General features: G+C 48.4%; 1 protein-coding gene and 1 non-coding gene across 2 annotated transcripts; both read left to right on the forward strand.

Annotated features, from left to right (window-relative positions):
* The first annotated feature begins 4,479 nt into the window (after positions 1–4,479).
* ELOA (elongin A) lies at positions 4,480–21,210 on the forward strand. The gene is made up of 11 exons (XM_042996123.1): positions 4,480–4,657; positions 9,446–9,502; positions 10,343–10,449; positions 11,877–13,062; positions 13,446–13,560; positions 14,310–14,465; positions 14,559–14,656; positions 15,819–15,999; positions 16,335–16,446; positions 17,159–17,334; positions 18,598–21,210. Exons 1-11 carry the CDS (start codon positions 4,505–4,507, stop codon positions 18,657–18,659), a joined length of 2,403 nt encoding a protein of 800 aa, XP_042852057.1. The 5' UTR covers positions 4,480–4,504; the 3' UTR covers positions 18,660–21,210.
* LOC122241601 lies at positions 9,817–9,963 on the forward strand. Its single transcript, XR_006221843.1, has one exon. It is a non-coding gene; the product is annotated as a U4 spliceosomal RNA (small nuclear RNA).
* Positions 21,211–23,425: the final 2,215 nt, after the last annotated feature.

Below are 23,425 nucleotides of genomic sequence, written 5' to 3' on the forward strand. Positions count from 1 at the left end.
GGCTCACTGCCCTTGGCTCACATGTTTTCAAACAACTTCCTTTGAAGGGCGTTTTCAGCGAAGACCACAACCACATTCTAAGTTTTGGGGGCATAGGGTATCAATGTCCCCATCTGGTGAAATATATAGCGAGGATTAATTAAGATGACATTACTGGTCGATAGCACTCTGCCAGGTGTGTCCACACAACGGTGTTGCCAGGCAGATCTTTCATTCAATTCTGTCGATATTTATTAAGTGCCTGCTACGTTCTAGATACTGTTTTATCCACAGTGGTGCCTCATGGAGCTTACATAATGGGAAGAGATTATAAAAACATGAACCACTAAGTAAGGTCATTTCAGATTGTGATAAAAGCTACAGCAAAAATAAAATAAAGGGCTAAGAGAAGGCATTTAGGTCACTACCTACATACAATGTATATAAATTCATATAATGTAAACATACCAAAGCATAAACTTGTTACTTAGAAATTTTTATGGTAGCTTCTTTTCCTGGTAAATACAGATTCTCAGTGGGCTGCTGTCCATGGGCATTAGAGAATGCTGCAGTCAGCTCTCGTTAGACAAAGGGCCTCCGATTTTCTAGGCCCGGTATTCTTAAATTGTTAGTGGAGAGTTTAATCCACCTTCACGGCAGTCTATGAGAGGTGTGGATTTCGAATCTCAGACCATTCCCTGGATCTAGGAGTCTCTGCTTTCATTGCTGTATTTGAGGAGGGTGAACCCAGCCTGCGAAACCAAGAAGATGCCATCCCTAAGTAAATAACCAACTGAGCATGTTTGAAGGATGTCAAACAAAGACGAATGTAGTCAATTCAGAAAAAATGAGCCCGTTGGGGAAGAGAACAGTGGCTACAGCTGTGCAGAACGAAACTGCCCAGATGGAGGGTTTTATATTCTCCTTTACAGCAGGACACGATATTCTCTTTACCAAGGCAATGAATTTTTCCTAATAATTGCTGCTAAAAAAAAAAAAAAAGAAAAGAAAAGAAAAAAGCCCTACCTTATGTCAGTTGCGTAACATAACATATTAATAAGCTTCGCAAGAAATCTGTAAAGTAGGAGCAAACAGTCTCAGCCAGTGTAAGTAACTGGGTCAGGAGCCTCCATTAGCTTTGGGACAGCTGGGGTGGGACTCAGGTGGTCACTGAGTCTCAACCCTGCGTCCTTTACACCCGCCATCCAACCAACCTCAGATGCCACCTACTTAGTGAGATAGAGAAGTGACAGAGCGCAGGCCAGGAGACGTCCAAGACGGAGGCCCTCCTTCCACCAGTATTCCTTCTCAGCACACTGTTCAGCCCGCGGAACCTCACCTGATCATTCCACGGAAGGCAAGGACTCCTTTCTGCTACTGAGGACAACATGGTTGGTCGTTTTTTATTCTTTGGCTTGTTTTCCAGTGTGTTAAGTGACTGGAGTGCCAATCAGCCTGAGATTGCCCTTTTCCAAAATTAAAATATCTTTAAGCTATTTTCGCGAGCGGGGCACCAGCCCGGCTCAGCCAGTAGAGTGTGCGACTCTTGATCGCGGGGTTGTAAGTTCAAGCCCCACGTTGGGTGTAGAGGTTACTTAAAAACAATAAAATCTTTAAAATCAGAAGTTATTTTCATTATAAAAATAGACCATACTTGTTGTAAAAACTCAAAAGTGTGCCTAGCAGAAGACTCCCATCTTTCTTTCCCAGCAGAGCCTTAAAATTACCTTCTGACCAGAAGAAGATGGATCTTTTAATTCCTCTCACAGGGGGCGCAGATAAGAGATAAGAAAGCTAGGGACTCCCCCTCAAGTTTTCAGATGATAATCTGGGCTGGCCTGAAGTTTATTAATAAGTGGTCCAGTTTTCAACAGACCCTTTATGGGATGTCACCTGTGTGCTAGGTGTCGCTGATCCAAGATGGACAAAATAGCCTCTGACCTTAGGGAACTCCTTCTGGTGTTAATTTTTTTTTTTTTTTAACGTTTATTTTTGAGACAGAGAGAGACACAGCATGAACGGGGGAGGGGCAGAGAGAGAGGGAGACACAGAATCGGAAGCAGGCTCCAGGCTCCGAGCCATCAGCCCAGAGCCCGATGCGGGGCTCGAACTCACGGACCGCGAGATCGTGACCTAAGCTGAAGTCGGACGCTTAACCGACTGCGCCACCCAGGCGCCCCTCCTTCTGGTGTTAAACACCCTGTTGTAAACCAAGGATTACAATGGTAATCCCTAGTGAACATACAGAGAATCCCATTTTTAGAGCCGGTTAAAAATTTTCTTTTAGATCCGAAGAACACAGAATTGACTGATCAGAGAAGTGTTCATTTAGCCAGGCGTGAGAGTTCTTTACTGTGCAGGTAAGCCTGACTCGGGCTGACATAGACACAGAGGGGGCAGAGAGTGGGATGCACCCTCTCCAGCAATCCTTAGCGGCGTGTCTTGTTTCTTTTCTGTCTGGTTGTTGAGATCTCCCTAGGTAACATGCGCAGTATGTTCCATGTACCCCGAGTATATGCCAGGTCGGTTAGTCAGCAATTCTGCTTCAAGAATCGGCCTGTTTTCCATTACACCATTACATTCAAAATGGAAGGAATTTAAAATGTAAAAGCATTTGCTGTGGTGAGGAGGGAGACTCTAGGGCCAGGACCAGAATCCAAGTCTCCTCACCAGTTTAATGCCTTCTCTGTTACACTCCACAGTTGAGTCTTAGGGCACCAAGTGGGTGGTCATTAATCTTGTATGGACTTTTTTTTTTTCTTTTTATGTTTATTTATTTTTGAGAGAGACAGAGACAGAGCCTGAGTGGGGGAGGGGCAGAGAGAGAGGGAGACACAGAGTACAAAGCAGGCTCCAGGCTCCAAGCTTGTCAGCACAGAGCCCCACGCGGGGCCCAAACTCACGAACTGTGAGATCATGACCTGAGCCGAAGTCAGACGCTCAACCGACTGAGCCGCCCAGGAGCCCCTTGTATGGGCTTTTTATACAGTGCTGATTATATCACCTGTATTGTGCTGGGCAGCAGAGATTTAAAGTTGGACAGGTCGGTTACTGTGCTTGATAAATATCCCAGTGGCAAGACAGAAGAATAAATTGACAATCTATCTACACCCTGAAATGGATCAGTTGTAGAGGGAGGGACACCAAGCTAAGTGGTGAGAACACAGTAGGGAGGGCTTCTCAGCATAGTGAGTGAATGAAAGCTCATTTTCAGAATTTAGAATGAAAAAAAAAATACACATATATATTTTTATATACATATTTTTATATCGTATTTTTATATGTATTTTATATGTATTTTTTATATACGTGTATATAATTTTACCCCTTTGTCCAGAGCTGAGAGATCTGGAAGAATCTCCAGGCTTTCCCACACTGGGTGAGAGGTCAGACTAAGTACATTGCCAAGTTACTATTGGAGATTGGATTAGCGACTAATCTGATCTAATTAAACAAGATGTAATCAATGCTGATATTTTTAGTTTTCAGCTGTTTCCTTGTTCTTTTTTAAAAAATTTTTTAATGTTTATTTTTGAGAGAGAGACAGAGCACGAGTGGGGGAAGGGGAGAGAGAGAGAGAGAGGGAGACAGAATCCGAGGCAGGCTCCAGGCTCTGAGCTGTCAGCACAGAGCCCAACGGGGGGCTCCAGCCCACAAGCCACGAGATCATGATCTAAGCTGAAGTCCGAAGCTTAACCGACGGAGCCACCCAGGCGCCCGTCTTTGTTCTTTTGTTAGTGATTATAATTTAGTGCTTATAGGATGGTGTCTTGGGCGGGTCTGATTCAGGCCCTACTGCTTCAGAGGAAACAGCCTTTCATCCATTCATTCAGGATAGGACCTCAAGTAGCTGAGTTGTTTGACTTCACACATCCCTTTCTCCCTGTGGCCCTCAGTTCCTCCATCTCCTCAGAGACGTGCCCTCACGGTTGACCCAGACCATTCAGGTTACATTCCAGCTTCATCTCTTTCCTGTTGTGTGACCACATGCGGGTTAATTTGGTTTCCCTGAGCCTGTTCCCTCATCTGTAAAATGGGGTTGCGCTGAGGGTGAAATTAAGGCAGCCCTCCGGAGCACGGGCGCCCAGCGCGCTCCACCCGGAGTGGCGGCCCTTCGGCTCCGCGCACTCCCTGTGGGCCGGCCCGGAACCGCTGACAGGTGTGAATCAGGGCGTGGCTCACGGCCCGGGGGCGTGGCGAGGGTGGCACTTAAAGGCAGGGTCGGCGCGGGGGCTGCGTTCCGCGGTGCCCGGACGGCGGAGAGGTGGGTCGGCCGTGGGCTCCGCGCGCCGAGGACCCGAGCGGCGTTACCGGGCCCACGCGGCCCAGCTGCCCGCACGCGGCCGCCGCGCCGGAGCTGGGGACCCGGCCCCCGGCCCTGGAGGCGGGGCCTGCAGCCGGCCGGCCCCCCGCGCCCCGCGGCACCCCCCTCCCACCCTCCCCCCCCCCCCCCGCCTCGCCACCGCCGCCGCCGCCGCCGCCGCCGAGGCCCGGAAGGGGCCAGTCGCTTCCGTCTCCGCCGGGGATGCACGGAGGGCGGAGCTGCGGCCCGAGGACGCGACGCGAGCCCAGTTCCGGCGAGGAGGCCGCGCCAGTGACAGCGATGGCGGCGGAGTCGGCGCTCCAAGTTGTGGAGAAGCTGCAGGCGCGCCTGGCCGCGAACCCGGACCCGAAGAAGGTGAGCGAGCGGGCAGCGCCGAGCGGGGCGGGCGCTGGGCGCGGCGCGGCCCGGTAACGGTCGCGGGCCCGGGCGCGGCCCCTTCCCGATCGGCCGGGGCCGCGGGGGCTCGGACCGGGGCCAGGCCCCGCCGGGGGCTGCGGCCTGGGTCGGGAAGTTCGCGGCCATTGGCCGCTGCCCACACGGAGGGCGGGGGGCGCACGGAGGGCGCGGGGCCTCGGCCGGCCCGGGCTCCCTCCCCACCCCACCCCCGCTCCCCCCCCCCCTCCCCCCCCCCCCCAGCTCCCGGCGTCCCCGCCTCCCGGGCCCGGGACGGGGGCGCCCGCGGGCTCCGGGCGGCAGGGGCGCGCTCCTTGCGGACGCGGCGAGCCAGCCGGGGCCCCCGGAGCCGCTCCGGAGGCGGCCCGGGCCGGCTTTCCCCGCGGGGCGGGCTCGCTGGAGCTGACCCTCTCGCTGCGAAATGTGTGCGATGGCTCAGTGTCTTCGGACGTTTGTCCGGAGGGAGAAGGAGCCGGTTCTGCCTGGGCTCCCGTGGAGTCTGGGCTCGGTGTGGGGTCCTGCGTCTCTCAGAGACGTTCGTACGGCTCTCCGGCTTGATGCGAGAACGCGGACCTTTTCGCTTTCTCAGTAAATCCTTTCAGAACAAAACAAAATAAACCTCGCGTCCCCTAGCTGCAGGTACCCCTAAGAACTTGGTTGCAATTGGAACAAACCAAAAAAAAAAAAAAAAAAAAAAAAAAGGTTAGGAGTTTGCAGCTCGTTTCCTTCTGGCCTTGATGGAAAGGTAAGAGCCACCTTTCCTCGTTGCTGTGCACGATGGGCAACCATTTTTAATTGCACTCAGCGAGTTTTGAGGGGTTGGTTTTGTTTTTTAGACGGTTTTCTTAAGTTAAATGCATTCCTCCCACTCTCTCGACTTTATCCCGCTTCTCAGTGTCTGGGACAGTGTCTGGATGTTAGAATTTTTTGAAAACTGAACTACACTGATGAAAACACTTAGGTGTCAGACGTTCCCCCTGAGCACTCTGGCTGGAGTGTGCAGGTCCTGAGTTGGATCTCTGAGCCCCAGAGTGCCTTTTGAAGACCGAGTAATGGAGGAAAGGAGTGGAGATGAAGTGGCCGAAACGTTTGGGTTCTAATCCATTTCCCAGCCATGGACACTGGGGACTTCTTTGCTGAGTCTGTTTGCTCACCTGCTTCCTAGGACTCCACTCGGGGGGAAGGCCAGTCTTATAGGAAGTGCTCGGTAGATCTTAATCACCACTCTACAGATTGATTGTTTTTGAAGGACTCCTTTCTCTTCGCCTTGTTTCGAGCCTGGCGCCTGGCCGAGGTGGCTTTTTTTTCTCCACTTCTGAAAGCTATACACTGTAGCTCACCATCAGGCCACTCTTTAACTTCTTATGCATGCCGGGCTCAAAGAGGTATGGCTCAGGAAGCCATCTTAGTTTTGAATCTGTGAAACGTAAATGCTTTCAGTTTATGTTATATATTCTGTAGCAGCTTCAGTTCCTAGTGGCCAGACGTTTCTTTTTACAATAACCCTTTGTGGACGTCTAATAAGTGGTCGTTATTTCCGAGCACTAGCTGGTTTTCCTGAACACTGTAGGTTTGTGACTGATTTTTAAAACCTTAAAGCAGTATTATGTTCTACCCCCTCCCTGCCAGTTTGGTCTTTATTACTCTAAGGTTTTTTAAAAAAAAAAAAAAAAAAAAAAAGGTGCCAGGTAGTATCCATAGTCCTTTTCCACTGGAATTTAAATTTTGAAGTAGCTCTTCTAGTAGTCGATGTGCGTGAAATTTCAAATTAGGAAAGGGTTTGTTGGTGTCTCATCCTACTCGAATTATTAGTGATTATTGTGAGTATTTGGGCTTTCACTTCCCAGATCGCAGATCATCCAGAACTCCTGGGTTTGCATTATGAAGATGAGAAAATGTTGGGAGATCCTTTTTGCAAAGGACACAATAGTTGGCATTCAGAAATGAGCTAACTGCAGAGGGGAAAACTGCAAGCTGGCACACTGGCCTTCTCAGCCTTCTGTTAACCCAACAAGCTCCCACAGGTTGTTCTTGAAATTGCAAGATGATTATATAGCAGTATTGACTTTGCAGCTAACTCGCATTTTCAAACCATTATTAGCCAAAGGGTTGATTCCAGACCTATGTTCATGGATTTACTCCTATTAAACATAGGTGTTTAACTGTAACTTTGTTTTCTGCTTTAAGTCTATCAGTGATGTGGGCTTACTTGAGGAAAAGGTATCAGGTCAGGGTCACTTGGCTCCTACCATTTAATTGGAAACAAGTTTTCAGGGGTGGTAAAGTTACCTGTCCTGTGTTACATTTTGAATGTGAAAACTACGGAGAACACAGATAGCAAGTGGAGAACAAGGGGTCAACATCACGAACATCTTTTTGCTCTTTGGGTTGAAGGGGTGTGCAAAGGACAGCTGAGATTCCTAAGCGTGTACTGTGCAAATGTTTGGCGTTTCTCAATGAGCTATTATCAGTTCTTGCACACTCTGCAGTTGGTCCCTTGGTTTGATAACAGCAAGTTTCCACCTACCTGAGGATGCCCAAAGTGCTTTTACCTTGGTACTGCTTTGTTCTTTCTTGAACCTCATTGAAAATAGAAGGGCTCTGGAGCCCTTTTTCTCTTATGGTGCACGCAGTCACTTTGAAAATCTCCAGGGTTTTAGTTTTGTCTGCTTTCAAGTCACCCCTGCTAACCCAAAGCAAAGCAGAAAGGCAGCATTTGCACTTCACAATTAGCGTTAGGCTTTGAGATGAACACTCCCTCAGTGACTTCTGGCTCCATCTGTGTATGTTGGCTTTGTAGAGGTCCTGGGACTCCCTGTGGTGACCTCCTTTACTCTGAACTTTAAACCGTCCGACAAGGTAATACTGAGGACGAGCTCTTCAGCTTTGTTTCCAGGCACATAAGCTCCTGTTCTATTTTCTTATTTTCTAAGGACAGTGTCATTGTGTTGGATGTTTCTCCTGTCTTTGTAGTTCGTGCTTTTGTAGACACACTTGACTTACTAGCTCATTAGGCAAGTGACCTAACCTTACTGGACTGTTTCAGTATCTAAAATGGGGAGAAAAGTATCCCCTTCATAGAGTTGGTTAATGAAGATGAAACGCAGTAACACATGTAAGAACTTACTAGCATAGTAGCGGGCACACAATAGATGATATATAAATATGTTCCAGGGAATGGCATTAGGGGACACAACCCATTTTTAACCTCTACGATGACCCTGAATTTCCCTTTAACAAATGGAATTAGCATTAATCTTTGCACCCATAGCTTGGGTGACCAGAAACACACATAGACTTTATCCTGAGTCGGATGGATGATGGTCGTAATCAAATTTGAAGTGGAGAATAATTTTCATTCAGCTATGAAGGTGAAACTCCCTAGATACATCCCTTGGCTTCCCATTTATTCCCAAACAAGATTATCACTTGTGATCCAGTTGCTCTGCCTAGAGACTGAGTTGAGTAATTATTGAAGTAGAATGACCGGAAGAACATACTTTGTCCTACACCTAATAGCAACATGGCATACCAATTACAGACTGGTTTACACATGGAAAAGGGGCAGATCTTACCTGATGCTGACATGTGAAGGTAGTCACAGTTACTATTTTTTGTACATTGTAGCACCCCTTGAAGGCTAAGTGTGTTTTATATCCATATACACGTGTCCTAGAAAGAGGTATAGCCGGTCATAACTTAGGGTACAAATGGAGTAAGTAGGAATTAGCTGGGGACTCTGGTTGACGATCAAGGGGAGACATTGAAAGAGCTGTCAGTGGATGAATGAAGTGATTAATGATAAGCATTAAAAAAAAAAAAAAAAACATTTATGGAGCTCTTTTGGTGGAAAGGGGGCAGATCTTGTTATCTGATGCTGAAATGTAAGGGTAGTCACTGTTACTACTCCAGGCACTGTGGCCCAGGACTGCACATGGTTTGTCTCTGAGAATCCTCACAGCTTGTAACGTTGTAAAGAGACAGGATCAGTTCCTTTTTTGCAGATGAAGTAACTGAGGTTCAAGAAGGTTAATGACTTGCACAAGATCGCCCAGCAGGGCGATGACAGGGCCAAACTGAAGCGTGTCCCCAACTCCGGAACTCTGTCTCAACAGCTCTGCTATCCTGATTTTGACCTACTTTTAGGACTACAGAAAGGAAATGTGGCCAAACCCAGATCACTTTTCTCATCTACCCAGACATTTTGTGTTCACCATTTGCACCAGCAAAGCTCTGATTCTGGCAACTTGACGCAGGTCTTGAAATTCCCACTTGTATCAAAAAAACAATTCTGTTGAACTGCGACTCTTCCTGGAAACATGATACCCTTTTCCTGGAGAAACCTCTTCTCCTCCTTACTTTCCTTTGTGCTGGGTTCATGGGTAATGTCCCCAAATTGGTACCTTTCTCAGAAATTCTCTCTCAAAACTGGGGCAGTGATAGTTGTTGATTTTTGTTAGAGTTGGCAGGTCTGGGTCTCTTTAAGTCTTCTCTCACCTTGGTGTTGCACAGTAATTGAAAGCAGGCAATCCAAAGCCACAGACCTGCGTGTATCTGGCCCCTGTTGCATCCTGGGGCAAGTAACTTCACTTTCCTGAGCCTGTTTTCACACTTGTAAAATAGAGATAATAACCATACTTATTACTGTACAACACTTAGAACTCAATAAGCACTTAACTGTCAGATATTATCTTCCAGTGAGTGATTCTGATTTTATAGAAATTAATGTTTATTTTATTCTCTCTACAGCTCTTGAAATATTTGAAGAAACTCTCCACTTTGCCTATTACAGTAGACATTCTTGCGGTAAGAACTGTTAGATATTATATAACTATATTCCATCCCCTTCCCACTGGGAGGGATTGTACAGTAAGGTTAAAAGCATGGGCTTTGAAAGTGAAAGAAGCCAGACACAAGGCCACATAATGTATGGTTCTATTTATGTGACATGTCCAGAACAGGCAGATCCATAGGCCGAAAGTAGGGAGGTGGAGGAAGTTGGGAGGAATGGGGTTTCTCTGTAGGTTTACAGAAATGTTCTGGAATCAGTGGTGATGGTCGTGCAGTATTGTGAGTGTTCTGGAAACCAACAGACCGTACACTTTAAAATGGTTAAAATGAGCTTTGCGCAGTGTGGCGTTATCATGGCCAATGAGGTTTACCCAAGGTACGATTATTGCTAATTGAAAAAAATAATAATAAAGTGGTGAATTTTCTCTTAGAATTAAAAAAAAAAATTAAAAGAACTTTGACTTTGGCATCAGTTAGTCTTGGATTCAGATCCACGTTCTAGGACTTCTGGCTAATAACTGGACAGATTCCTGCCTCACAGAGTTGTTCTAAGGACTCATTGAGACATTGTATGCGAAGCTCTTAGCTCAATGCCTGCCACCTGCCATAATCACTCTTGTTATTTATTGTTAAAGTTCTGGAAGTATTTTAATATATTGTTTTTTCTCTTTGGAGTCGTGTGCTTTGCTACTGTGTGTCATTAGAGGTTTGAGGCATAGACACAAAGTAATTTTGTGTTGAGACTTGCAACATATGTTTAAGGAAGGAGTTTCTCAAAGCAAGAGGCCTTATTTCTTCAGAAAGTTGTGAGCCTAGTTCCACAACCCTCTAACAATTCTTCTGTCAAATTTGTAGGAGACCGGGGTTGGGAAAACAGTAAATAGCTTACGAAAACACGAGCATGTTGGAAGCTTTGCCAGGGACCTAGTGGCCCAGTGGAAGAAGCTGGTTCCTGTGGAGCGGTAAGAACGTTGATTACTCTGTAGGTTTGCTCAACCTCATGCTTCAATATGGTACCTAGAATGTTTTACAGACAGGATACGTTTTATTATTCCTTCTCTGCCTTCTTATTTAAAACATTTATTTGGCCTTGATTATAAAAATAATTCATGATCATTATAGGATTTTAGAAAATATTAACAAATGGAAATAAGAATGAAAATTTTTTGTAATTCTACCGTCCGAACATAAGCATTATTAGTATTTTGATATGTTTCTTCCTACTCTTTTTTATTTTTAGAGAGAGAGTGTGTGATGCACACAGGGGAGAGGGGCAGAGTGAGAGGGAGGGAGAGAATCTCAAGCAGGCTTCACTTCACACTCATTGAAGAGCCCAACACAGGGCTTGATCTCACGACTGTGAGATCATGACCTGAGTTGAAGTTAAGAGCCAGACATTCCCCTCCCCTCTTTTTAAAATTTTTTTTTTCAACGTTTTTTATTTATTTTTGGGACAGAGAGAGACAGAGCATGAATGGGGGAGGGGCAGAGAGAGAGGGAGACACAGAATCGGAAACAGGCTCCAGGCTCCGAGCCATCAGCCCAGAGCCTGACGCGGGGCTCGAACTCACAGACCGCGAGATCGTGACCTGGCTGAAGTCGGACGCTTAACCGACTGCGCCACCCAGGCGCCCCCCCCCCCCTCTTTTTAAAAAATGTTTGTACACAGTTGGGAACAAACTATATAAATAATGGCCCGCTCCCCTCCATTTTTTTTAAGATTTCATTTTTAAGTAATCTCTACACCCGTCATGGGGCCTGAACTCACAAACCCTGAGATCAAGAGTGGCATCCTCCAACCAGTCAGGTGTCCCAATAGCACCTACCCCCATCTTTTTTTTTTTTTTTAAAGGTTGGTTTATTTATTTTGTGTACTTCTGCACAGGTGAGCAGGGGAGGGGCAGAGAGAGAGAGAGTCCCAAGCAGGCTCTGTACTGTCAGCCCAGAGCCCGATGCGGGGCTCAATTCCATGAACCACAAGATCATGATCTGAGCCAAAATCAAGAGTCAGACCCTTAACCTGTGGACCTACCCAGGCGCCCCAGCCCCCTTTTTAACATAACAAGTTAAATTGTCCCTGTTTTGAAAAACTTCAAAATTTCAAAAAGCTTCAAAATGAAAAGCATTTTTCATGTCCTCAAGATATTTGATCTTTGTATCCTGTACTTAGACGTATCGTTTTCCATCTGTTGAATATTTGAGTTTTCCCAGTCTCACAACAGTGGAGTATCATAGAGCAGAATCCATTCACCCTCTTCCCAAGGCCTTGTTTCTAACTCTGCATCTGTTTCCATCTATTTTTGTGGGTTCAGGTTCTATGACTTTGTCCTCTGAACAAGGATTACACTGAGATTTATATCTGCTTTATCTGCTTTTTCTTTTATTTTAGAAACTCCGAGGCTGATGAACAGGACTTTGACAAGAGCAATTCCCGGAAGCGCCCCAGGGATGCTGTTCAGAAGGAGGAGATAGAGGGGGACTACCAGGAAAACTGGAAAGCCTCCAGTAGCCAATCCTATAGTCCTGATCACAGGCAGAAAAAACACAGGAAACTCTCGGAACCTGAGAGAACTCACAAAGTGTCTCACGTTCAAGAGAGGAGAGACGAGAGAAAGAGGTGCCATAGAGTTTCCCCCGTTTACTCTTCAGACCACGAATCTTCTGATTACGGCCATGTTCAGTCCCCTCCGTCATCTGCCAGTCCCCATCAAATGTCCACAGACCATTACAGATCCCCGGAGGAAGATCATGAGCCCTTTGTCCCACATCAGAAGCCTGGGAAAGGCCACAGTAATGCCTTTCAGGACAGACTGGGGGTCAGTCAGGACCGACACCTGGGGGATCCCCAGGGGAAAGGGGTTGTGAGTCAGAACAAGGAGCACAGATCTTCCTACAAGGAAAAACGTCCAGTGGATGCCAGGGGAGACGGGAAGGCGTCTTTGAGCAGAGAGAAATCACACAAGTCTGTCTCCAAAGAGGAAAACCGAAGGCCGCTCTCAGGGGATAGCACGAAGGAGAAACCACCCTCTAGTGTCAAGAAAGAGAAGGAGAAAGAGGGCAGCACCAAGAAGAAGTTTTTACCCCCCTTGGAAGTTGCTTCAGACAACCACCTTAAAAACAAGCCAAAGCACAGAGACCCAGAGAAAACCAAATCGGACAAAAATAAGCAGAGTCTAGACAGCTTAGATGTAGGAAAGGGGGCGGGAGACCCGCTGCCCAAGGTGAAAGAGAGGGGTTCCAACAACCTAAAAACTTCAGAAGGGAAGGTAAAAACTTCTCATTCGGATAGAAAGTCAGTGGGCTCCCTCCCTAAGGTTGAGGAGGCAGATATGGATGATGAATTTGAGCAGCCCACTATGTCTTTTGAGTCCTACCTCAGCTACGACCAGCCCCGGAAGAAAAAGAAAAAGATTGTGAAAGCCTCAGCCACGACTCTCGGAGAAAAAGGACTTAAAAAAACTGATTCGAAAAGCACTAATAAAAACTTGGACTCCGTTCAGAAATTACCTAAGGTAAATGAAAACAAGTCCGAGAAGCTTCAGCCAGCTGGAGCCGATTCAGCCAAGCTGAAAAAGGTAAGCCCTTCAGCCCCTTGGTGGCTTCCCAGTCAGAGCATCTGGCCCCGCACAGCTCCCAGGACTTGTCTTGCCGCTGTCGTGCTTGGCTGGCTTTTTTGTGGCCTGCCGTTTCAGTTTGAAGTAATCGCCTTCAGGCCTTTGGAGGTGCTGCCAGGGTGTAGCTAGTACCCAAGACGAGTGTTTTCGGAGGTGTCCCGCTGTGCCGGGCCCATCCCGGTGTATCTCCTGCCCCCGGTGGTGTCAGACCTGACCGACGGCCCTCCTCCAGCCTGGGTCTGCTCGTGAAGTCGCCTGCCTGGTCACCGCGGCTGGCAGTCGGCCGAGGGCGGGGAGCTGTGCTTGCCCGGCGGGCTGTCCAGTTACTGGTGTTCTCGCCGCAGGTCCCCGCTGATGCATTGCCCGTGTTGCCAGACCTCCCGTTACCCGTGATCCAGGCCAATTACCGGCCGCTTCCTACCCTGGAATTGATGTCCTCCTTCCCACCAAAGCGAAAAGGTAATTTTCTGCATTCTTTTCTGAATGGAGCAAAGATTTGAAAAATTTGTTCGCGATGTCATAAGATTTGGGTGAGCTTTCTAGTGTCCTGGGCTCTGGAGTTTGACGGCTCGGGTGTGAATCCCAGCTCTGGCTTCAAGTTCTATGAACTTGGGTAATCATTTCCTTGGACTTCAGTCTCATGCTCCATAAGTGGACCTGATAATGGTGTCTGACTTACTAAGTGGATTAAAAATGGTAATGCTGGTAAAGCTCTTAACTCTGGGTTTTTCCACATGGTGAGTGTTCAGTAAATCTTTGCTGCGGTTACTAGCTACCCTTCATATGTTGTACGTGAGCTTTTTATCTTTAAAAAAAAAAAAAGGTCTAGTTTTAATAGAAGAATTAGAAGCCACATAAGGGTCCCTCAGCAAGAGACAAATCACATGAACCATGGACACGCACACAGTGGCCTCCTGTACAGCTGTAAAAAATGTGGGAAGGTCTGTGTCTGACATAGGATGATTTCTAAAATGTGGCAAATGAAAAAAGTTGATAGTAGGGGTTTTCTAATTGGTGAAAAAGGAATGAAATACATATTTACTTATTTTTGCATAGTCTCGCTAGAAGAATACACACAAAAAACCAATAGCCCTGGTGGCCTTTGGGAAAGGGCAGTGGGAGGCTGAGGAGGGGGGAGAGAAGGAGAGCTTTCCCTGCACAGCTTAGTGCCCTGTGTGACGCGCGGTCCTGTTGTCCTTGCCCTGCAGCACTGTCTTCACCCCAGGAAGAGGAAGAAGCTGGATTCACCGGACGGAGAATGAATTCCAAGATGCAGGTGTACTCTGGCTCCAAGTGTGCCTATCTCCCCAAAATGATGACCTTGCACCAGCAGTGCATCCGGGTACTTAAAAACAACATCGATTGTAAGTCCCACGCTTTTCTCTTGCTCTTAACCCCGTTGTGGCCTTGCAGGGGGCCGGCCAGTATTCGACACTTCCACCTTTGATTCTCTGCAGCGATCTTTGAAGTGGGAGGCGTCCCGTATTCTGTTCTCGAACCCGTTTTGGAGAGGTGTACGCCTGATCAACTGTACCGCATAGAGGAATGCAATCACGTGAGTGTCCTGTTTGGGTGCAGAGAGGGCCCTCGTCGGGCTCGCGTCTGCAGAAGTAGCTTTGTCTCTGAATCCGTAGTGGGTGAAGGGCAGTGGCACGGGTTGGTTCACTGTTGTGGGCCTGTAAACGTGCGTGTTTTTATAGCACCTGCTCTGGCTTCAAAGTGAGCTTCAAAAGGACCGGGAAAACGTTACCCACCCTTCTCCTTAGCTCGCCTGGTCACAGGTCAAGGGAGAATTCTGGCAGCTCGGCCTCTGGGATCCAGGGCAGGGACAGAGCTTTGTTTTCGACACTCGGGTGTCTGGTGAACATAGAAGAGCACAGGTCGGCTGGGTGTGTCCCAGAGGCGTCCAGGTCTGTCCAGATATCTTTCCTGTAACGCCGGGACATACGGGTCATTTGATCACATTAGCTGGCTGTCTCTAATTCTGAACCCTTGCGGGTGACAGTTGCAGGGAGTGCCGGGGAAGTGCCTGGATGTGACTTCATCCCAGGTCTACCTGTCACTGGTTTCCTTAAAGGAAAAGACTAATCTTTTTTTTCCTTTTTAAAGTTCATTTAGTTATTTTGAGAGAGAGAGAGAGCATGAGCATGAGCTTGAGCACGAGCTGGGGAGGGGCAGAGGGGGAAGGAGCGTTCCAGGCTGGCTCCACACTGTCAGCGCAGAGCCCAACATGGGGCTCAAACCCACAAACCATGAGCTTCTGACCTGAGCCAAAACCAAGAGTCAGATGCTTAAGCGACTGAGCCACCCAGGAGCCCCAGAGAAAGACTGACCTTAAGCTAGTTTCTGTGTTGTCTTCTCTCCTAGTCCCACAACCCCCCAAAAGCAGCTAGTACAGTGCCTTGCACTTAACATTTTTAAGTTTATTTGAGGTGGGGGGGGGGGGTTGGGCAGAGAGAAGGGGGGAGAGAATCCTAGGCAGGCTCTGTGCTGTCAGCACAGACGCTTAACCAACCTGGGTTAACCCAGATGCCCCTTAACGTGTTTTTAATATAGTGATTTTTTTTTTTTCTAGAATTGTGGTATTTTAATATACTACTACTACGAGGACCAAAAAAAATCATTAGGAGGAAAGTGGTCAGCCTGAGGTGATGAAGGATGGAAAAGAAATCTGTCAGAGTGCTTACATATAAACGATGCCCTGGTTCTGATTTTAGGTATTAATTGAGGAAACAGATCAATTATGGAAAGTTCATTGTCACCGAGACTTTAAGGAAGAAAGGCCGGAAGAGTATGAGACGTGGCGGGAGATGTACCTACGGCTTCAGGATGCCCGGGAGCAGCGGCTACGAGTACTGACAAAGAATATCCGATCTGCACATGCCAATAAGCCCAAAGGTAAAGGGGGGCGAGGGGGTGGCAGTGGGGAGCCGAGCAGGATGAGGTGATCTGGCGCAACAGTGAGCCCTGTGCTCTGATCGACAGCAGGGCCTTGGTGGGCTGGGCTCATGTAGCCTCTGGCTCCTGTATCTGGCCTGCTTTTGCAGAAGGGGCGCAGGGATGGAGCGTGTCTTCCGTCAGTACACTTACTGCCTACAGGGGTTTTCAGCGTTGATAATTCCTAGCTTTGGGAGCACCTGGGAAGGTTTTGTCTCTTAACAGTGTAGATTATTAAAAGAACAGCAGCGTCTCTGCTCAAAAAGGCAGGTATCGATCTCCGTATTTCTCTACAGGCCGGCAGGCAAAGATGGCCTTTGTCAACTCTGTGGCCAAGCCCCCTCGTGATGTTCGGCGGAGACAGGAGAAGTTTGGAACCGGAGGAGCAGCTGTGCCTGAGAAAATTAGGTGAGCTCTGCACCTCCAGGGTCTCCTTGCGCCCGCGGAAAAGAACCCCGGGAGCTTGTTACCCAACCCTCGAGGCAGCCCAGGGGCAGGAAGCAGTTCACTTTTGGGGTGAGAGCATGGCAGTGCAGGTCAAGGGTTCTGGAGGCCGACCTTGACCAGCTCCGCACGTGCCCTCCCCGAGCCACCACTTCCGTGACTGCAGCGTAGGTGGACAATTATTCCTGCCTCTCAGGAGGTCAAGAGTCAATGGAGAACAGGACCTGGCTGCTGGGAGATACTCCCTCGTGCTTTCCCCTTTCCCCATTTAAACCAACGGCGGCTGGGACGCCTCGCTGGGTCAGTCAGTGGGGCATGCAACTCTTGACCTTGGGGTTGTTTGAGCCCCACGTTGAGGGTAGAGATTACTTTTTTAAAAACTCAAAAAAAAATTAAATAAATAAACCATGCTGCTGTGATGACTATATAATCTAAGTCACATTAGCATTTGAAAAATACGGATTCACACCTGAAGGGTGAAAATTGAGTTGAGATGATCATTCATTCTGAAGGGCTAAACTCTGTCGTCTCTGTGTCATCACCAGGATCTCGGGTGCCCGCGTCCACTGGTCAGAGCCACAAAACTGGGTCTTCCTCAGAGAGGCCGGCTTCAGGCTGTCGGTGCTGAGGGCAGATCCGTCACACTCGGGACTAACTGGCTTGCTCTGTGTTGCAGGATTAAGCCGGCCCCATACCCCACAGGAAACAGCCACACTCCCTCCGGCAGTGGCAGCAACAGCTTCAGCGCCAGCCCCGAGGAGCCCGCCTATGATGGTCCGAGCACCAGCGGTGCCCACTTGGCTCCCGTGCTCAGCACTGTTTCCTATGATCCTAGGAAACCGACTGTGAAGAGTAAGTGACTTGGGGTTCACGCCCGGATATTTCAAAACAGTGTCTGAGCTCTGTAGCGTCTTTATCGCCGTATTATGCCGTGCGTGCCAGACGAGGCATACGTGCTCTGCGCATGGCTGGGCTCGATGTGGGTGCCTCCTTCCCCTGCTTTGGTTGCAGTGCACGAGTTCTCTTGCAAATAACGATTGCGGTGAATACTCATTTTGGCACGCCGCTCCGTTTACCTACGTGTAAACCTGTTTCTCCAGGGGTTCGTGACGGTTATTAACTGCTTGTAGTCCATCTTATTGAGGGTTTACGACCTATCATTCCAGCTTCTGAGTTTTGTGTTTTCATATCTAGTTGTGCGTATTTTATATTTTATTAAGTTTTACCGTAGACTGTCCCCAGTATTCTAAGGGGGTGTCTGCCTGTTAAAAGCATGCTTCTGTCAGGGGCACCTGGGTGGCTCAGTTGGTTGAGCATCTGACTTCAGCTCGGGTCACGATCTCATGGTTCGTGAGTTCAAGCCCCACATTGGGCTCGTCGCTGTCAGCTCGGAGCCCGCTTCAGATCCTCTGTCCCCCCCTCTCTCTACAACTGTCCTGCTCATGCTTTCTCTCTCTCAAAAATAAATTAAAAAAATAAACATTTAAAATGCACAGCCCACTTCACATCTTCTGTCTCCCTCTCTCTGTCCCTCTCCTATTCTCTTTCTCTGTCTCTCTCAAAAATAAACATTTAAAAAAGCATGCTTCTGGATTCGCTTCAAGACCCACGGGCAGGTAGAAGTGTTGGCAGAAGCTTCTGTGCTCAGGTTAAGCATCCAAGAGGGCAGGCCAGCCGTCCACAAGTGACGTCTGCACTGAGCACATCTTAGACCTGTTGCCGCACTGGACAGATGGGAGTGAGAGGGGCTGCTTTTTGCTAGTTTGGATACTGGCGGCGGGGGGTGGTGGAACAGAGTAAAATTATGGCCCAGGCTGGCCTTTAGGTATTAAATTCCAGTCCTTTCGCTTCCTGCACAACCAGGGGCAGGTCGGCCGGTCTCTTGGGAGGTTGGGGACGTGGTTGGAATTAGAGCCGGGGATCGGCAGGGGCCCGGCAGGTGCTCAGGAAGTGGAGCTGTTGGGGTGCTAGAAATCAGAAAGGGCTGCCGCTGTACCCATTCCGCTGGTAGTGCAGAGCCAAGAGCAGCGAGGCTTGGCCTTGATTGTGAACCACTCACAGTGTGTGTCTAAACTGCCACAATCTGAAACAACCGCCTTATTTCTCTTCCCACAGAAATTGCCCCAATGATGGCCAAGACGATTAAAGCTTTCAAGAACAGGTTTTCCCGACGATAAACTGAGGACTCGCCTTGGAGATGAAATCTGGGGGAGGAGTACAAGGACAATGGGGGTTGGGGAATGGAACTTCCAGAGGAGACCAGAATCCTCTGCTCCGAGGAACCTTTTGGTCTCCGAATCCTGCACGGTCTGCAGGTGTGGGCACCTGTGAACCTGTGTGCCGCAGCCACTGCCTCCCTGCCTGGAGAACACTTCAGAATTCTGGAGAAGATGTGAAGCCTCAGTCTTACTGAGGATTTTAAGGTCAATTATACTTTTGTTGTTAATTAGCTTCTTTGTAAACCATAAGACATAGTTTTAATTAATAAATATTGCCCCCAGATTGTATTTATATTACCCCCAGTATTTTTTTTTCTTTTTTTCTTTCCTTTTTTTTTTTTTTTTTTTTTTAGGTCCTCTACCAAACACTTAGCCTTTTATTTTCAGGGTTCTTTATTACAGTTAGATAAAAACCTAGTGAAAGCCATTCCCCTGTCCCAGTTCAGCTCTCCTGAGTGGACCCTGGTCCAGAGGGAGGGCTGGGCATCCTCAGAGCCTGTGTGCTGCCTGCTGCACGGAGGGTGAGGAACGGGTCCTGGGCTGCCCGCCCTAGAGGGCCGCCTCGACGTGGAGTGTTTGAGCTCCACCTCGGAGGCCCTTCTCAGTGTTGCTTGAGTTCCTATGCAGGTGCATCTCTTTCTTCCTCATTAAATAGTATTTATTAAAGGAGGTTATTTGTAAAGGTCTCGAGTCTTTTCCCCAGCCTTTTTGCCAGCTCCCACTTTTTTGAGGCTCACTAGAGGACACAGAAACTTGGGGGATCAATTTGCACAGAACCCCAACATTTTTACAATTTCTGATGCAAAACTTTAGGGCTTTTTTCCCTCCCCTATCTTCCCTCCTCCCCGCTTGCAGGGGGGAGACATGAACACACGGCAGGGCTTTTTGTGCCCCCCCCCCCCCCACCCGCCACAACTTCAGAGGTTGAAAAGCCAGCACTTTAATCTCGTGTTCCCTGTGAACTGCTAACAGAAGTGAGTGGTTTTAAAGGTTGTAATGCTGTGTTGGAAATGGGTTTTGTTTTTGCCTTTCTTTTAAAAGGTAAGATCATGTGATTGGGAGAGCACAGGAATTTGCTGTTTTGCAGAGAACTCTGCAGCTGAAGCACTCTCTACTTCTAGGGTGTTTAAGCCAGAATTTGGAGGGAACGGCCCACTTAGGCAAAGTGTCTGAGCTGTTAGTGTCAGGATGGGGGAGAACGCGGGGGACACCCATCAGGTCTGAGAAGGGAGGATCTCACTTGCGAGCTGACAGAGGAACAACATCACTCAGGAGGCCAGTGTCAGCGCTCTTCCTGGCTGCTGGAGAGCGCTGGTCTAGTAGGAACCCGCTTGGTTGTGACCCAGGGGAAGCAGATGCTGTAAGTTTGAGGTGCCTGCCCTCAAGACACCCAAAGGGTAGACTGAGGGCGTGGTTAGTAGGACAGCGTCGGGAGCTTGGCAGGCTCCCTCTTGACAAGCCCCCTCAGAGCCCAGAATATGGGGTCCGTTGCTTTTAACCATCCCGGAGACCTCAGGCTAACTTTGAAGATTCTGGAGCCGGCAGAGAATCTGTGCAGCAGAAGCTGCATTGTTCAGTGTGCGTTGCTGTGCAGGGTGTCTGTTGCAACAGGACACAAGGGTTGCCCTGTTTTAATTTGCTGTGTTTTTGAATTGGGGAAAACATGATTTCTCTTGATCGTTTGTATTGCATTCCACCCCCAGCCCGGGCCTGCTCCCCAAATCTGGTATTAGGAGGCCTCTTACCGAATGCCAAGTGAACATCTGGGTCAGGTGCCAGACATCTGTTGGCCTGGAGTAGCTTCCCGTAGGTGTCCACCAGCTTGAATTTGTCTCTTAGCCGCGTGTTCAAGTCTTTGTCATTGAAACCGGTATTTCACACTGCAGATTCGGTTGTGTGTGATTTAATTTCCTCTGTTAGGAGTCTTTAGGCAGGGAGGAAGGAAAGGACATCTGTTTGTTCACGCCGACATCACTACCCATTTTTAGCACATAAAGACTTTTGATCGGCCCTGTTTGCGTAGAGCCAGATCTTTCCCTCCTCCTCCTCCAAGAGTGTCTGCATCAGGGATGTGACTTGGTGAGAAGAGTAAGGAGGGAAGAGAAAAAGCCGAATTTCTGAACCACCTTCTCACCTGGGTTATTGAAATGGCTGCAGAGCAGACACAAAACAGGATGATGTCGAACGTTTGGTCTCATTTGTGAAAACGTGTGCAATTTTGTTTCTCCTGTGCTACACTACATACGAATCGAATCACCAAATTACAGATGAGCCCTTTGTGATCCTTGGTGTAATGAGCAGTTTCTTCGGGCTTTCTCTTTCCGGGAAGTGGGAGGGAACAGAGCAAGGTATCTGCCTGCTCTTCCTTTGTATTTTGGTCCCAAAATGTAAATACAATTTTCTATGTTACTTTTTTGTGGTAACTACCAAGATGAATATTTTAATTAGATAAGTTATATGAAAAGGAAGGACAATTCCATGTCTAAATAAAAAACAAAACAAAACTCCACGCGCTGTGGTCTTTTTTCCTTTCTCCCTTACCGTGTCCCGGAATGGCAGCTGGTCACAGAGTGTCTGGTTCCCAGGCTGTGAGGCAGAGAGCTTAATCCCTGGCCTGGGCTTCGTCAAGGATGTTGGGTTTTAGGTCTGTAGCAAAGCAGGACTGGGGGATGGGAATGCAGGGTAAAGAAGCCCTGAGCAGAGGGAGGAAACTCAGATGAAAACAAGCACCTTGCAGGTACCAGACACTGTCCCTTGTCATCCTGGGACTGAGACATTAACTGAGGCTCAAGGATGAAATAACACAGCCAACCTGCAGCAAAGGAAAGGATTTGAAACCCAGATTCTCTGACTGTAAGGTGTGTGCCACCCTACCTGTCGGTCGGTCACTGCGGGGTGGGAAGGACCGGGTGCGTCTCCTCCGTCTTCCGCTGACTTCCTAACAGGAGCATGATGACAACTTGTGCAGAAAGGTCATGTCAGCAAAGACCTGATAAGCACCCGCGCGTTGGCCCTGGCTGAGCTGCAGGAGCCTCAGCGTCCGGACATCACTACCCAGCACTACCCAGCACTACCCAGCGTCAGGAGCCAGGGCTCGGGTGCTTGCAGCTTGCGGCCCCTGCAGAGACCGGGCTGGATCTTGCATCAAACCTACAGTCCCCCAGCGGCACACTGTTGTTACCCTTTTCTCCTGAAGAGGGCGTTGTTGGTGTGTGGGCTTACCTCTTCCCAGCCTTTACTGGATCGAATTCTCACTGTAAGAAGTTCTGTACATTAAATGATGGAACATGGGATCTGATGGATGACGACCCGGAGTTTGTAAATTAGCCCCGTGTCCCTTACTCATTAATTCAGCATTTGCGGAGCCAGCACCCGGATTGGACCCTGGGACACACAGTGGCACACAAGTCTGGCACGCGCAGTCTGGTAAGAGTCACCGGGCCCACTGGGGATGCACCTGCCACGGGGGGCAGGCCCTGCTCTGACTCCTATACGCTCGCTCGGTTACCACAGTGATCTTTCATGGTAGGTGGTCAGGGCCCCATTTTTAAAATGAGAAGACTGAAGCACAGAGAAGGTGTGCAAGCTGACACAAGCATGAGCGGTAGTGAGCAGCACTGTGTGTCAGCCTTTGTCCCAAGCACGCGTTGTCAGTGACATTTACCCATCTCCTATATAATCACACGTCCCCAGGTTGGGCCCTTGGAGCAAGGCTGACCTCCGATGCAAAAAGATCCCCTAACTGTCGCTAAGAATGATTTCTTCTCTTGGCTGCATGCAATTAATGCCCAAAAGAACCCTCTCGCTGGCTTATCACCTTGACAGATGTCCCCTTCACAGCCTATCTCCACTAGGGTTCTACATCCACTGGAGTCTCTCTCAGATTATTTGGCTAAATGGTGAAACAGGCAGTTTGTCCTCACAGGCTCCTGGACTTCCCTTTCTGTGATGCCTACTATTTTTACCCCTTTCAAAAACTTGGGTGGAAAGTTCAGACATCAGAATTTAATATAGCTACACCTCTGTTTCTCAACTCTCAAATCTCTGGGGTTGGGGCCCCAGAGTGTGCATTAAAAGAAAAAAAAGTAATTCTTAAATTTTTAAAAAATGTTTATTTATTTATTTTTTTTTATTTTTTTTTATTTATTTTTTTTTTTAATTTTTTTTTTTCAATGTTTATTTATTTTTGGGACAGAGAGAGACAGAGCATGAACGGGGGAGGCTCAGAGAGAGAGGGAGACACAGAATCGGAAACAGGCTCCAGGCTCCGAGCCATCAGTCCAGAGCCTGACGCGGGGCTCGAACTCACGGACCGTGAGATCGTGACCTGGCTGAAGTCGGACGCTTAACCGACTGCGCCACCCAGGCGCCCCTGTTTATTTATTTTTGAGAGAGAGAGACAGAGCGTGAGCGGGGGAGGGACAGAGAGAGAGGGAGACAGAATCCAAAGCAGGCTCCAGGCTCCAAGCTGTCACCACAGAGCCTGACGCAGAGCTGAAACCCACGAACCATGGGATCATGACCTGAGCTGAAGTCGGATGCTTAACCGACTGAGCCACCCAGGCGCCCCGAACAATAAGAAATTCTTAACATGTACATTATTAAAAAGTTTGAGAACTGCCCTGGCTAATTTGCCACAAGCTCTTTGCAGCTGGCCCACCGGTCAGAGCTGGGAAGCTTACACATCTGGTCACACAGTACACTTTGCCCCCGCTCCATGTCCT

Source organism: Panthera tigris, chromosome C1 (genome assembly GCF_018350195.1).
Source record: "Panthera tigris isolate Pti1 chromosome C1, P.tigris_Pti1_mat1.1, whole genome shotgun sequence".
Classification (NCBI taxonomy): domain Eukaryota; kingdom Metazoa; phylum Chordata; class Mammalia; order Carnivora; family Felidae; genus Panthera; species Panthera tigris.